Source organism: Amphiprion ocellaris, chromosome 13, assembly GCF_022539595.1.
Source record: "Amphiprion ocellaris isolate individual 3 ecotype Okinawa chromosome 13, ASM2253959v1, whole genome shotgun sequence".
Taxonomy (NCBI): Eukaryota; Metazoa; Chordata; class Actinopteri; family Pomacentridae; genus Amphiprion; species Amphiprion ocellaris.
In genome coordinates, this window is record NC_072778.1 from 27,035,401 (window position 1) to 27,052,264 (window position 16,864).

The window sequence follows — 16,864 nt, forward strand, 5'->3', positions numbered from 1 at the left end:
GGCACTAAAAACAAATAAAATCAATGCCTCATGCTGGATGAAAAGCCGGGGAATAAAAGTGTGTTTTAAGACGAGTTTTAAAAATGGACAGTGAAGGGGCCTGTCTAAGGTGTAACGGCAAGTTGTTCCAGTTGTTCCACAAAATTTATTTCATTTCATTTCATTTAGTCTTTTCTAAAACAAAACAAAACAAAACAAAACAAAAAACTACCCATCCCTAGTGGGAATACAACAAACTTACTGTATCACCATAGCTACTTTCGCACTTTGGAAACATGCCACCAGACGCGACCCACGTTTCAAGAAACAACCTACATGCAGTCCATAATGGAGAGATACTCAGCAATAATACCATACAACAAAACAATGAATGGGTAAAAGGACATAACCCACACAATAGCATTCTGCATAGCTAACGATGCGCTAGCATTGGAATTAAACACTCCTTCCTGATATAGTTTTCCCCTCTGTTGTCAAGTCCTTATCTGTGTGCTTTGATAAGTAGACTTTTGTTCTCCCAGCCTTTATTTAAACGAGGTGATTTAAAAACAAAAATATTAATTATTTTTGATAATATTGACGGATAGAAAAAGTTTATTGTGGTAGACTTTGCCAAGTCCTAGTTTAACATACACTGTTTGATCCTGACAACATCTCACTGATCTGAACCTGATTTCAGTCTGTTTCAGATGACTCTATTGATTTGGGAAGCCCTGACAAGCAGCCTCATGCTAAAACCAGTCAGAAATCATCCCAGAAACCATCAGTCGCACCGTGGCAAGATGATGATCACAGCAGTGCAGGAACAGGGAGAGGTAATGATTAAAAGAGGACTTTCCATGATAATACATCTATCATATTGCATGTGTGAACCTAAAGCCATTTTCAGATGAACAGTGTGCAATTCCAGTGGCTGTACTTTTTTCAATGTTTAAGCTCTGCCATTCAGGCAGGAAAATACAAGGATTTGCCTATAAAAATAGTGTTAAGTAGATGAGACAAAAAACCCCAAAAGCGATCACCTGACTCACTGGGGAAATTAGAGAGAAAACAAGGTTAGATTTATTTTGCCGTAGCTACATTCTGTGAAATTGTAAAATAAAAACAATTGACTCATAACTTTATGGAGTATAGATGTAATTAGTAGATTTAAGTTGGATCTGTGTCCCTTCTTTGACATTACCATGTAGTACCACTATTGTATAACATGTTGATATTCAGTAAACTTGTACGGTAGCTAACAGCTGCTGTAGGCAGTACCGATACTGAAATGATACCTCAGCAAAATCCTAAAGCATTAGAGAAACTGCTTGTCATGTTTACTAGTTGTGTTGTAACACTAGTTAGCAGCTTCAGTACAATGCCCAGTACCTCTCTGTTGGGTGTGGGCTGTGAACTCTTCTGACAGGTGTGACACTCCATACTTAATGTGCAGGTGTATATGGTTTAGTTAAGTGAGCTGACTGATAACTTAACTAAGGTAAGTAGGGTGAATGAAAACCCAGTCTGTGTCTTTGCTAATGTGTGTTTACCTACTAGCACGATTGAAGAGGGATAAGTGTCTGCAAATTGTGTACGCTTATCAAGTGTTCACTGTCTAATGAAAATATTCATATGAGTAAAGAAATCACTGAGGAAGAGCGAAAAACATTAAGAAGAGCAAAACAGTTTAAAAAAAAAAAGAAATTAAAAAAGTATTATTGCAAATTGGTTGTAGTTTGATTTTCTACCGTCACAACTGACTTGCTGCTTTACAGGCTAGATGAAGAACAGACCAAGGATTAGTTAAAGGTGTACTTATTGTGAGTACGTTAGTATCGAGTAATGTTATTAGATGACAATGTTTTGCCTTTTCCTAGGACCAAAAACGTAGATATAGTTCTAATGAGAGGAACAGCTTAAGTTATTCTGACTGTTTGCTGACTGGATGGATGGATGGATGGATGGATGGATGGATGGATGGATGGATGGATGGATGGATGGATGGATGGATAGACCAAAGAACTTTCTTCCCCTTGACCTTGGAGTCTCCCACATGCCTTTGGGCGAATTCCAGGGGAGATTTCCATGAGCTTTTTTCAACAGTGTTTGTTTTTTTTTTTGCCACTCTTCCATACCGCTTTGACAGGTGAAGAATCCGGGCAACAGTTGTTGTATGTACAGTCTCCCATCTGAGGCACTGAAGTTTTTAACTTCTTCAGAGTGGTCGTAGGTGTCTTGGTGGCCTCTCTCACAAGTCCTCCTCTTGTCCAGTCCTTCAGTTTGTGAGGATGACCAGCTCTAGGCAGTTTGTGCTATACTCCTTCCATTTCTTAATAATGGTTTTCACTGAACTCGTGTGCCAAACTGAACGCCATCTCCCAACTTATACTTTTCGATGATCTTTTCTCTGAGTTGCAGTTGTAGCAGGAATACTGAAGAACCAGAGACCGGACCTTTCAGATACAGATGTTTTTATGCTACAGTTACTTGACACACATGTATTGAACTCAGGTGACCTCCATTTCACTAATTATGACACTGCTGGCATCAGCTAGCTGGATTTCTGTTAAATTAGGTCAGTCACTTTAAAGTGGGTGAATATTTATGCAATCATTTACTTTATCCTATATACTTTTATTCACTTGACATGATTTTGTAAAAATCAGTTTTCACTTTGATATTAAAGAGCGGTTTGTCTTTTATTATATTTACCACGATTTCATGTATAAAAGCAAAATTACACACACACACACACACACACACACACACACACACACACACACACACACACACACACACACATATATAGCACACTTGGAACAAATGTAAAATGGGCTGAATTAGCTAGCAAGGCTCGATGCAGACAGCTTTCTTGTTGTTTTATTCAAAACAATTCAATATTGGTAGAGAAGTTCTTACATGTCTCTGATTCCCTGACAATTAAATTATGTAAAATAATCTCTTTGTCTTTAAAAGCCTGAAAGGATCATTTTAAAAGTATTTGTGTGATGAAAACATGATCTTACCAGCTTTCTTGGTTAGTATTACATTACTGTCAAACAGAACAACAAGATTTCTTGCAATAAGTTTGACATATTATTTTATTTTATGCTATACTATTTTTATTTTATGCTATATTTACTGCTGATTCCATTTGGAATTAGAACTGTTATTGAGTTAAGGTTGCTATTGAAGCTGTTGGATCCTACACTGCAATAACAACAGAAGGCCTGAAAGGACCCATCACTGGGCTGTTCCTTCAGATATTCATGCCTCGTATCTGTGCTGAGTTGTTGCAGTGGAAATCTACCTGTTGGTGTTGATCTTGCAGACTAATCAGTTGTTTGATTGGTCACTTAGTCGTATTTTATATTAAATGCAATATCATATCAAGCAATTACAAAATATCACCTTTAGCTGAAGGAAGTTGTAGCTCACCCGTGTCACAAAAAACATCAAATTATCACAGCAGTGGCTCTAAGAAGATGTTGTCATGCTATTCTTCAAAATACAGTACCTCTTGTAGTCCTATTTACACTTGGGACTGATCTCTCCTTGTCATTTCTCATTACCCATTTTCAGTCTTAGAAGCATGATGGTTGCGTTGCTTCTTTTTCTTTATATCTGTCCTGTCTTTTAATTAACAGTTCTGTAAAAACAAACAGCCCCATGTTTGCTCTTTCTTGCACTTCTTTCAGTCAAAAAAATTAACATATGCAGCCTGAATTTGGAAGATATTGCAAAGGAGTGAATATGGAGAGTGAATTCAGTCAGTCAAATTCAAAATGTGCAAATCTGTAGACGATGTGGGTGCACTTTTTCACAGCTGTTTTTCCACTGTCTCTTGTTTTGAAAACTTTCCCCTTCTTTTTCCTCATCTTTTCCAGCAGAGACAGCCAAACGCAGATTTATCAAAGCCAGAAAGGCCCAGCCCGAGAACAACGAGGGTGAGAGGAAGTTGAGAAAAATATCTCATGACAAAGAGCTATTGAAACAGTTTTTTGACTACATCCACATGAAACTGGTTTATTTTAAGATACTGTTATTGTGTGAAAACATTGTGCATTAATGGAGCAGTGTTTCCAACTGTCTCAGCTTAACACTATGATGCTGATTTGCTATCCCACTCTCTGATCATACAATAACAGTAATATCAGAAACGATGTACACTGGCCTAGTTTTGAAAACAGAAACACACCTAGTAGAAGTGTCTATATGATAAATAGAGTTGTCGTATTAAATAAACTCATGGTCTTCACAATAGAGTTGTTTACACTTTCTGTTCTGGCTGTGACGCTATTTTGAAACACATTTGATAATGTCAGTATGTGAAGATGAATGAAAACATATTTAGTCTTGTGTAGTTTAGGCATCTCATTCAAACTACAATGAATGGACCGCCTACATTACCTTTTTTTTTTTTTTTTTTTTACTTTTTGCTCCCTGAAGATTTCAGCAGGGAGTCCTTCAATAAGCCTGTCCCCAAACCTCGCTGCAATGCTCCGGATAAACCTATTATTTCTGAAGAGAGTCACAAAAGCACAGTTTTGGGAGATTCCCAAACTGTAGAACGACACAAAGCTCCATCTGATGACTTGTGCTCACACAGTCTGAGCAGGTCTATGCATGAAAGCCTCCAGTGTGTGACAGGGGAGAGGAGTCCTGATGACATTACTGAAACCCCTCCAGCCAGCACTGATAGTCTTTCACAGGGGGACAGTGAAGATGGTAACTTTCCCTCAACTCTCCCAAACCACTCGTAGTTTAGTCCACCAGCAGGATAAGTAATCTCAGTAGTTTCCCTTGTCTCTTGTCTTTGTCTCTTTTAAGCTTTACTTATATTTTTAAATATATTAACATTATTGAATTTCTGCTTGCCACATGGGCCTCAGGATTGATGCTTTGTTTTGCTCAATGATACCTTTGACATACAGTAGGACATAATTAGTACCGTTATCGTGATTCACAGCCTGATTGCGTTTCCTTTTATTATTAGGCTCATCGTATGTCTTTTCAACTGACAGGAATTTGACTATTTCTGAAATGTCAGGACCCATTATATCATTATATCATAACTGAACAGGTAGTGACATTGTACAATATATGCGTGAGTGAGACATTTTTTGCAATAACATTTATAACCAAATGCAGGCACAGCAGAAATATAATTTCACTCATTAAAAGCAAAGTTGATAGGTGCTAATATAGTAAAGACACTAGGTGGCAGCATTTGACCTTCAGAAACAATCCACTGTGCGTGTGTCCTGTGTTTGTGACGCAGTAATGTGATTTCTTGTGATTGTGTCAAGTGTGGAAGCCACTGCATGGTCATGTTTGAACCCACAGTGTGTTGTTGTGCATTGTACTTATAGTTGTTTTGACAGTGTGTATTTGAAGATCAGGCAGTCCTCGTTGTTAGCGTAAGAGTAATAAATACCACTTAGCATAATAAATAGATACTTAATGTTTTTAATCATGATCTCTTCAATCAAGTTGTGTGACTAGTGTGACCTACACAATAACTAACACGAGCCTCATTGCTATATTTTTTTTAATGTTCAGGACTGTTGGAATTTGCGAAGTCTGTCAGGAAGTCTTTAAGGAATTCCCAGCCTATTCGAGAAGAGGATGAGGATCCAGAAGATGCTGGTTTGAAGAAAGAAGGGATGGAAACTGCTTTCCTTAACAGAGACAGTACAGAGACAGAGGGTGAGTCTGGGAACCCTGAGATGAACCAAGTGAGATTGAGATATGAAGCAAAGACACTTTAGTAAAAGTTATGACAAATGGAGGGATGCAGTGTGCAGGAGTCAGGCATTGAGGCTTTTAAAGTACATTATATTGTATCGAAGCAGTATGTTACAGCCGCTGTTGCTGCTGCTACTGTTGCTACAGCAGCTGATTATGTTGAACAGTGGGTTGGCCAAATCTCTAGCTGTTTTTAGAACTTTGCAAGGAACACCCCACAAGACCTGCCATCCAGTCTTTCAGGCATGACAATCTCAGCCTTGTCAAAGACACTTAGATCCTTTATGAAGTTAGTCTACCTCACCCCCTGACCCGTGCCGTTGTAATGAGATAATGATGTACACTTCACCTGTCTGGTTTTAATGTTATGACTGTTTGGTGTAAGTTGTTTACAATTTTTTCTAGTGTTTTGAAAACTGTAAGAAATACTAAATGAAGCTAGAAATAAGAATCAGAGGACCACATCAAACAAGAATTGTTTAAGTGTTCTGATGCATCCAGCCATAGTAAAGGATCTTTTTAATGTCAGGTATTCCTCGCTGCAAACCATTTATGGTATAGCAGTCTTGGGGATTTCAATTCCTCTACATCCTCTGAAAATGGGACATTACATCACATTTCTCCTTTTGAAATGCTGTTGCTTAACTACTAAGAATGACCAAGAAGAGAGAACACATTACTGCACTTTGATTCTTAGATCCTTGCACTGGATTCCAGGGAAAAAACAGGAATTTAATGTCCTATTGTCTATATTTGTCTGTAAGTCTTTGAATGTTCAGGGCCTGACACATACTGGAGATGTGTTTGCTGAGCCTGGTAGGTCTGTAGGATTTGCAGGGACTGGTCAGTTCACAATGCCCACAGACCAGACACAATGAAATTCAATTTCATCATTATACTGCCCACTGCTGGAATCAGATCTCCGTGGAATTTAAATTTGTCCAACTGTAAAAGTAAACTAAAGCTATTTACTCTTCCCACTCTTTTAAATGAATCAGTTATTTATTTATTTATTTATTTATTTTATCTTATTTCTATCATCTCTGTGCACTGTCAGTTCAGAATTATCTAAGTTTGTTTCTGTGTGTGTGCAGACTCAGGCATGGCACCAGCTGTGAACATGACCAGTATGGGCTTGGACACACTGGAAGAAGAAGAGGAGAAAGCCAGGTTCTTTGCCCAGCTCGAGGCGGGAGCTTTGTCAACTATAGATTACTCCAAGCTGAACAGAGACCTAGACTCAACAAGCTGTACCATCGCCACTAACCTTGGGTATGCAAGCAGCCGTACAGTTTTACATCACTCTAGAACAGGTCGATCATTAGGGATCTTGGACCTGTTGATGCTAGACTTGGAAAATCTTCTGGATATGGTGTTTTACTACCCCAAAATCAGCTGGAAGAAAAAATAGCCAAGACCGGCCAGATCAAACGCTAAGCTTTCTATACAGTTAGTAAAAGCTCTTACAGCAAGTAAAATACCATTTTATGTGCTACAGCAAATAGCAAGTATTCCCTGATGTGCATCCCTAATGAATTTATCCAAGTTGTTGTTCTAGCTTCTCATTTCTGTTTACTTTTAGTCAGACTGAAAACAAAGATTTAAAATGAGTTATGTCAAAATTAATCTCTTGGAAAGCAGCAGGGACCTTGTGGAATGTCCCAAATATACTTTTTCTGTGCTCTTCCTTGGTTCCCTGTCTCTCTGTGGTGGAGGTAGAGCACACAAAGCCACCATGACCCATAGAGCCACAATAGCCACACTTGTGAGAAATACATGCAGATAACGTAAACCAGAATTTTTCTGGAAGGTTGTAGTAAGGCTTCATTACTGCTCTTGAAGGTGGTGGAAGATGGTTTGGCCTCATGCAAAAACATTCATTTCTAAAAGTCAAAGCTGGAAAGCTGGCTTTCCAAAACTACCTTTGTTACAATTTACCTTTGATTTTCCTCATTTTTTTTAATGTTAAATATTATTTCTTACAAAATACTTTCTGTAATTTGATGAGGGCTAAAATGCTGTTACTCACGACAAGTATAGTTAAGGACACTTTTGTTAAATGTTTTCCCCCCTCGACCCTGATAATAATTCTGTCTGAATGTGTCTTAGGAATGAGATGGATAATTGTTTATGAGGTCAGTATCTTTGCTGCTGCTGCTGTGCTTTTTAAGCTCAGGGTTGTGACTTCATGTAATGACAATGGATACCCCCTACCCCACCACACAGAAAAGCAGAGGATGTGAAGGAGCTGAGTGATGGTCAAAGTGAGGTCAGAGTCCCAGAAACTAGAATGGAGTCTCCAGGTAAGGATAATAAAGCCTGAGCAAGATGCAGACATCTCAATGTCTCTCTGTGTCTAATAAGGTCTCCTCTCTCAGCCTTTACAGGCTCCCCACACTACAGTGACGATTTTGAAGATGAGAAGAATGCGAAAAAGCCACTAGAGGAGGTTTGTAGTTGAAATCTACAACTGTTGAAGTCATGAAGGGTTCTTGGATAAGTAACAGCCTTGGTTATTGAAACAGTCATCCAAATCTGAACATGAAAAATCATATTTGACCTACACAATTTCAGTTACTTTGACAACTTGAGAGTGTGGAACTTCAGTCAGGTGATGACTTCAGAGTAATTTGTAACCCCCTGTCTTCAAGACTTTATTGTTTGCAAATATGAAAACTGATTGGTGGGCCTTCATTTAAGATTGCCACTCTATGATCTCTATTTTAAATTGGTTGAAATACCTCAAATTTTCAATTGGTTTTCAAAAAAGAACTTCATCAGTGTTACTGTTGAATAGTAGTGTGGCAATATAGTGTTGTATGATGTTTGTGTCTTCCTTAATCAACCTCTGTGCAAGGTGCATGGAAAATACTCCAGCAACATATGTCGTACCGACAAGTATGAACAGGGACACCAGTGCACATAACCTGTGGTTTCCATCAGTAATATTATGCTTTACAAACACATTACATGTAGAAGAAATAAGTAAAATATAAAATCTGTCATATACAGTCAGAAGTTTTGCCACACCTAATAATTTGAGTGGTATTCTTTATTTGTGCCGTTTTCTGAGGTATAGAATGAAACTGGAGTTATCGAATCTATGAAATAACACAAATGCTGATCACTTGTTAGCTGCTTTTCCCTCGCTCTGCAGTCCTGTTCATCCCAAAACATCGCAGTTTGGTTTTGGTTAGTGGCTAGAGAATTCAGGTTTTCTGAAGCAGCAATCCATCACTCTGCTTGTACATTTTTAAGCATTTTTTTAGGTTTAAAAATAAACAAACAAAACACCCTTTAGGTTAATTTTTGAGGCTGATACTCAGATACAAGCTGTTTAATATTCAATGTCCTCCCAAGCTTACAGTCATAACAATAAAATGTGTAGGTAGTGCAGTCTTTGACAGTTTACACTGAATGAGTTAAAAAAAAAAAAAAAAAAAAAAAAAAATCATGATGCTGAACCTCTCAGAATTTCAGTATTAGACTTACCAATTTGACTCCTGAACTAAATATTTTACTAGTTAAGTTTTTTTTTTTTAATATCCAGTCAAATTGGAACTAATCCTGCAGATAAAAAAACTGCCCAATGTACATCTTTCTACTGCAGTGATAAACGCTTCCCAGGATTCAGGAAGTTATTAACTGTTAACTCTCAGAGTGGAGAGTATAGACCTAAATATGATGTTAAAAATGAAAAGATCAAAGCCTTTTACTGTAGATGGATGGAAATGTCTGTCAGACTGGCCAAGGTTGCTGAAAGCAAGCTAATGTTCATCTATTGTTAGACAGCAGCATGCTGGAAAAAGCGATAATGCTGGCTGGCAGAGCTAAGGTCAACAATAATAACACATGAGGATATGTCTGATTATTTTAACTGATCACAAACTGACATCTTGCCACACAGCTCACTAATTAGTGTTGTTATCTGTCTCTTGTTTCAGAAGTGTGCAACGTCTGCAATTTTTGCCAGAGGTAAGAAAAACTGATTATATTTTACTGAGATCATAAGCAGGTGCGTGACCCACTGACAATGAGGAATGGAGTTTGATGGCTCAGACCATCTCAGAAACCGCATGCCATTAAATGCTAAGGTCATTAGCAACAATGTCCTGTATGTGCATCTTGTTCAAATGTGCCTCTAGTTCACATTAAAGCCTGGATAGCTGTTTATGCCACTTAACGTTTGTTTCAGTTTCTCTTTATGATTCTTTGGATGAAACTGGTGACAGAAGAAAGGACACAGAGGGGTCACTAGACAAAGGTAAGACAAACACAAGAGAAGAGTGTCATCCAATAACATAAGTGAAAGCAGACTGTCACGAGGCAGCAGGGTTCTGAACCCACAGTGCAGGCAAATACACACTAGACAGGTCTAGGTAATCAAGCGAATTTATTAATTCTCATAAAAGAGAACAGAACACAAAAACTCAGCTAGGAAAGGAGTCCGGGCAGGAGGAACCAAAACTAGATGAGAATGTCCAGAGTTTCTTAAGGTGGACTGAAAGCTCACGTGATGGCAGGAGGGAAGCTCAACTGCCAGACTGAAGTCCAAACAGAAATAATTAGAAGGGCTAACTGAAGGCGCACCTGTGACGACAGGAGGGAAGTGCAACTGCCAGACAGAACTCCGAACAGGAATAGTTACAGGGCTACTCACGAGAGCCAACACGGGGGAGCTGACCGACATCCGGACTGACGCGCTGGTACGGGCTGGTGTGGACCGCCGGGGGCGGCAGGGCAGATGCTGGGCTGGGCCCAGGGGAGATGAGCCAGCGGCGGGCTGGCAGAAGGCAGGCGGCAAGCAGGGTGGCTGGCTGACCGACGGTAGATGCAGCGGACCAGCGGGAAGTGCCTCATGCAACAGGCGCTACGATCTGGCAATGAGGGGAAGCACGAGCCCAGCTTTATCTGCCGCTGACGAGCAATCAGCCACAGCTGTGACAGAGTGCAGCTGAACCCAATAATCCCAACCAGCAGGAGCAGCCAGGAGTGTAGCAAGGTGGGGGAAGGTGTCAGATGAGGGCAGACAGGCAGAATAGAAAAGAGGGAGAGGAGGAAGAGAAAAGGAGGGAGAGAGAGAGAGAAGGCAGACAGGGGACCAGGCTGGGACTCTGACACAGACAATATGATATAATGCAGTCTTAGCATACACAGGATGACTTTGTTACAGTGAATTTGTTTTCATTTTAAATAACGACGATGTTAAATGTACAGAGAGAAAACTTGAACTGAAATCAGTTTGTTGTCCATGTTTGGTAAATAATGGCGGCACAACAGTTTCCAGTCATTTATGTGTCTTGGAGAAGATTTTGTCCAAATTAGTAAAATGTATTGCTCGGCACAATTTTAAGATTGATTGAACACACACGCTAAGCGTCCCACTCTCAGGAAAGTAGTCACAGAACTAAACACTTTCCATTTATTGACAGCTTATGTAAATGTTCACTGATGAAGTTCTAAAACATTTGAGATTACTTGATAACCCTTTCTAGCTCCAAGTTCTCTGTCATTTTATTTTTTGTGAGGCATGGCTCACACCAGCAGATGGATCTTGTGAATGTCAAACTCAAAATAGAAGTCGCTCAATGAAACACTTCCAATCTTGTGTCCTCCTCTTCCTCACTCCAGTTAGCTTGGAGTTTAAAGTTAAATTTAAGTTCAAAGTTTAAAGTTAAATTACCCTAGGAGTTTAAAGACAGTTTCCAATGTACTGGCAATGTTTGAATCATGTATACAATATGGTCAAGAACATAATAATTTATCTGTTATTAGTTAAATATATATTGTGTTTGTTCATAATTGTAACTTAGATAAAGATGACTAGATTTTTCACTAAACCTAAAACATTTGAAGCACAGACCATCACACCTTAAGCTGATTTTCTATAAGCAAAGAAAATTTTAGTGGTGGCGATCATGTAGAATAAGTAAACCTAGTGATCAGAAGTGATATATGATGTTGAATACATCCCTAATTGATCACCTCTTCCCCCACGATCATTTAAATTTTATCTTGTCCTGTTGTTTGATACGGAGTTCACTAAAGCTGTTTTTTTGTACAGGCCACTCATATCTGCAAAGTGGAGGGTCTGACATGGAGGCTCTTCAGGAGGCCTACAGACAGGTCCATGTTGTGGAGGATTCAGATGACTATAATCGCCAAAATGTATCTGTGGAAGGGAGAGGAAAGATCAACAGACCTGTGTCTCCATTCTCCCCTCCTCAACATGCCCGTCAGTCTCTTCAGCCTGCTTCAACCAATGAGTCAGGTCAGATACTACCCCGCTGCTAACAGTGCTGAACTGAAGTATTGGTCAACAAATTCTGTCAGTCTGTATAATATACTGGTCTACAAAACTTGAATCCCAGAGGCCTCTGAGAAATGCAACTTCTTTTTCTGAAATTTGGAAGACTCAGTTGATCCTTGGCTGATGTCAGGTTTATATATTACATCATGGTCTGACAAATTGTTCAGTGATACATTCAGACAGTCTACATCAACTCCCTGCTGCCCTGCCAACTTGCTGGCAGTAAATCAGTACTTACTGTGCATGACATGAAGTGAAACAGCCTCTTCCACAGGTAGAGCACACTGTACTTGTTAGTAACAGCTACATATTTTCATGACTACATGTAGGTGACAACAAGAAGTTGTAACCTTAAAGCTACAGCTCTTGGAGCACTATCGTTTTGGTGAGAACGCACAACTTTGGCATATTAGCCTCAAGTTATCAAACCCATCTTTTCACAGAGCCGACCTTGTTTCATCCAACTACAGGCGGTGATGTGTGAGAGTCAAGACAGCGTGACATGACAGCCAAAAAAGTGCCCGGGGTTTTGAGGTGGTGTGTGTGATCAGCACACCAGTTCTTTGTTTTAAAGCCGCTGTAAGCACACAGTCCTCATCCGTGTTTCATTGGGCATAATATTGGCGACGAGGATAGAGCTTCCCCTCTCACCTCTATCTCTGTTTCTTGCTTTGCCGGGCGAGCCGCCAATCCCATGGTCCCACTGGTATGAGTCTTTCAGACGTTTATTGCTGCTATCAGGTTAGCTGAAGCTAGCGGTGCACGACTAAAGGCTTTGTTCAGCCACAGCCTGGGCATCGAGGGACAGTGCATCTTCCACCCCCTTGGACCCATGGACAACTGTGGTTCTTCCTCTCAACCCACGTGCACACCGATCTGCCCAGCCACGGGACGGAGATGCCAGCGATCCTGCTTCCCAGCACTTCAAGGAGCCACCTTCTGGAAAGCCTTCCAGAAGGAAGTGACGCCGCCTTCCACCCCAACCGCTCGAGGATTTCCACTGCCGGCCTTAAGCCCGACCTCCCGAGGGTCCCCTTCAGGGCTGCCCTCCAAACTGTGTCTTCTGTTTTTGGACTTGTTTTGTTGTAACACCTCAGGTTCCCCACTGTTCTGGACACCTTAAGTTGTTTTGATCCTCCATTAGACCCCCTCCGCCCACTCAGCTCATCTTAGACTTTTTTTTTACAACTCTGCATTTTGGAAATAAAGTTCTGCAACAAAATGAATTGTCCAAAATAATTAAATGATCAAAGAGAGCTCCATGCATTTACACATGGATCAACAGCAGTGACTTCATTAATTATGTTTAATTCTAGTGTCCTCACATGGAGAGAGGATCATTCAGAATCTAACAGCAAGTCACAGTGTGTGTTTATCATTAATGTTTTGTGTGTGTGTTTAGAGCTGCCTACTGAGGAAGAACTAATGAGGCGCATCCGACCAGAGAAGGACCAAATTAGAGGCTTCACCCTCCAGCCTGTCAGGTTAGCACTGCTGAATCATACTTGGAATTATCCGAAAGGATGACAGAATATCCACAAACTGCTGCGCTGATTGTTCAGTGCAACAAAGTTGTTAACTCTGTTGCAGGAAAATCTGCAGTATAAACAAAATACAAAGGAAACAACAATACAGTGAACCTGCTATGAAAATCGACATGTATATAAAACATGTAATGACCGTAGCACAGGTGGTGAAGCATGTGTATAGATAACACCTAGTACAGAGACCACTAGGATCCTACTGGACTAAAGTGTCCACATAAAGATGCTGCTTAAGATTCATCAGAATTATTTTCAGGAGGTGAAACATAGGCTAAAGTTAAAAATATTATATATTAAATAAATTATATATATAGCCAAGTACAATTGGCAGACATTGGAATCATTTGCCTGTTGTACTATCAGTGTATATTGTGTTAATGTTCTTTGTGCACACCTAATTAGTGAAAATGTCTTCCTATAAAACCTGTTTCATTAATTTAAATTCCCACATTGGGGCAAATGAAATGGAGTTTGCTCTTCTTTCTCCACTGTTTTCTGCACAGATAAACAGAAACAATGCATTTTGCGTTTAAAAGTTGGGGGAACCTTCTCACATCTAAGTGGAAAAAGTACACATTCTGCCATTGCCAAACAACAACACAATATATTCTTTAAAGTTTTGCTTTTATTTTCATTCTACATTGTCTGATTGCAGTGCTGTGGAGTTCAACCAAGAAAAGGAATCGCAGTTCCTGGATAAGACAGATGTGCCTTATACAGAGTCACAAGGGAAGAAAACAAGAAAGTCTGTCCCCGTTTCAGGAGTGAAGGGAGCCAGGGGACATGCCGGCCATCAGTCCAGCTCCCCACATCCTCCCAAGCATGACCTAACATGGAGCATCAAGGAGGAGGTAGAGAGGCTGATGCAAGATCAAAACAGTTATTCTTCTTACACAACCTTTTGTGCTGGTAAAGCTAAGAAACAACAGGTAAGACATACCATATAAAAGGATCAATTTGTAAAAAGATACAAGTCACGAATGGCTTGAAAAAAACCTATTCCGAGTATTAGGTAAATAGATAAAATGATATAAAAGGTAACTGTGTTTATTAAAATAGCCTAATTGTGTAAACAGTGAAAAGTGACACAATTACATAGCTATGACTAATAATGCACACTTTCCCCCAGGCTTCCCATGGTTCCACTGTTTTTAAACCCTCTACGCCTTCAGTGGGGAAACCTACTGCAGCTGCCGTGAAAGGAAGGAGAGTGGATGAGAGAACAGCAATCGCTCCCAGGCTGTTTGGCCCGAGTAGAGCCGCCACTACTACAGCCAGAACCCATACCTCTGTTTCCCGTTTCCCACAGCATCCACCAAAAGCCAAATTTACAAAGAACCAAGAAAAGGATCACTGCGATTCTGCAAGTAATTAGTGGCTCACACACGCAAACACACACTTATATCAAGTCAGCAAGCTGCTTATGTTATCAAAGAAAAAAATGCCTGTTTCTGTTATGATACTATTATAAATTGTAAAATGGTACAGTTTTAAAAAGAACATGCATTTGTTTGGTTGCTTTTACATCTATACAAGTTGTACCATATCAGCAGCTAATAACAATATGTCATATTGTCATAATTGTCATGATTTTGCAGCATTTCTGAATCCCTTTGTATTTATGCTAGAATATGGTGTATCAGGTTTGGAGCAGTGTGGTTGATCTGAAGCTGCCAATTATCTTTGACGTTTGATTAGCAGACTCGGATCTGAAGGTGAGCAGTGAGCTGGTGGCATCTGTTCAGTCCTTAGTGGCCGTCCTCCAACAACAGATGGACACCAGCACTCACCAGGATGCTGCACAGGAAGTTAGAGGTCTTCAAGAAACCCGAGAGACACGGCACCTTCCACAGTTCAATGTAAGCAAACCATTTATCTCATCACCAGTTCATGTCTGTTTTTCAGACCTTCACAAAAAGACTAACTGGCGGTTCAGCGACTAGCACAAGTAGCTCAGAAACAATTTATTGGAACCACGCATGCTGCCTGTTTGGTTATTTTATTAATAAAAGAAGAATAAATCCTAATTTTAAACTGTGAATTAGTCACTTTAACTAATCACTCTCCAGCCAGTAGATGTCTTTAACCCTCGTGTCGTCCTGCGGGTCAAAACTGACCCATTTTAAAGTTTGAAAATGTGGGAAAAAAATAGATTTTCACAGTGAAACTTCTGATGTCCACATTTTCAACATTTTGGGAAATCTTTGAACATTTTTTGGTGGAAAAAAAGAAATGTTAAAAATGTTTCTTAAGAACATTCACAAAAAAATCAACCAAAATCCAGCAAAATTCGCTGGATTTTGGTTGATTTTTTTGTGAATGTTCTTAAAGAAAATATTAGAAGTTTTACTGATATAAATGTAATCACTTTAGATATTTTTAGGATTTTTTTGGAAGATTTTTACTCATTTTTTGAAAATATTTACTATGATTTTCTTGCCAAATTTGGGGGACTTTTTTAAAATAAAACTTTTAAGGGAAACTTTCAAGGAATTATTGGAATTTTCTTCCTGAAGGTTTTTCAAATTTTCAGAAATTTGGGGAATTTTTTTGCTGAATTTTTGGACTTTTTTAGACAAGGAAACAATATTTTTTGATGCCCGTAAATGAGGTCAACAGGAAAGATTAATGGATAATGTGAAAAGCAGAATAGCCTTCATGAGTTTGAGTGATTGTTGTAGAATCTGAGGTCCACACTTGCTTTAGACTGTATGGATACCTGCAGCATCTGAAGGCAACAGGACAGACGCGTTATTAAATTTGTGGCCACTGATTAGAGTGTTGCATCAGAGCTTGGTACATACTCACTATGTACAGCCATTCACTGTGTTAACGATGATTAAATCACCTGCAAATGAAACCAGGCTGCTACAGAATATCCACACATACCTCTATACATTTTATGTTGGTTGATTGTAGCTCAATATTGTGCTGTTTATATAGAGATATGGGATTACAGTGCCTCATCAGTTGCGTGTGTCATTACTCTTTGTTTGGTTGCAAAACTAGCATTTGATGCTGCATTCCTGAAACATAGACCAAGGCAATAAAATAACATTAAGGGTAGTGCACCAGTGATTGACACTTTTTCAACAGCAATAAGGAAATGTTACGATAGAATGTTCAGTTGTTTCACTTAAATACATTAAATGCAAACTGCCATGAAAGTGCATGAGGAAAGTGCTGTTCACTTTCATGAATACACCTCAAGCATGGTCCCTCCATGGCAATGGAGCCAATTAGCCCTCCGTGTGACTTTTATGCACATCTCCCAAGACGC

The 16,864-nt window shown here is 39.5% G+C and overlaps 1 protein-coding gene across 6 annotated transcripts in view; it reads left to right on the forward strand.

Moving 5' to 3' along the window:
• cep162 (centrosomal protein 162) overlaps positions 1–16,864 on the forward strand; it is a 34,576-nt gene that overhangs the window by 2,937 nt on the left and 14,775 nt on the right. For 3 of the 6 annotated variants that reach the window (XM_035952870.2, XM_035952867.2, XM_035952869.2), the window contains exons 3-16: positions 680–815; positions 3,870–3,929; positions 4,432–4,710; positions 5,545–5,691; positions 6,825–7,002; positions 7,957–8,033; positions 8,109–8,179; positions 9,675–9,705; positions 9,926–9,994; positions 11,795–12,001; positions 13,443–13,524; positions 14,240–14,513; positions 14,714–14,951; positions 15,283–15,443. In XM_035952870.2, coding sequence (XP_035808763.2) covers positions 680–815; positions 3,870–3,929; positions 4,432–4,710; positions 5,545–5,691; positions 6,825–7,002; positions 7,957–8,033; positions 8,109–8,179; positions 9,675–9,705; positions 9,926–9,994; positions 11,795–12,001; positions 13,443–13,524; positions 14,240–14,513; positions 14,714–14,951; positions 15,283–15,443 — 2,010 coding nt within the window. The remainder of the gene's footprint in view (positions 1–679; positions 816–3,869; positions 3,930–4,431; positions 4,711–5,544; positions 5,692–6,824; positions 7,003–7,956; positions 8,034–8,108; positions 8,180–9,674; positions 9,706–9,925; positions 9,995–11,794; positions 12,002–13,442; positions 13,525–14,239; positions 14,514–14,713; positions 14,952–15,282; positions 15,444–16,864) is intronic. The other 3 variants (XM_035952868.2, XM_035952873.2, XM_035952874.2) reach the window with 3 other exon arrangements.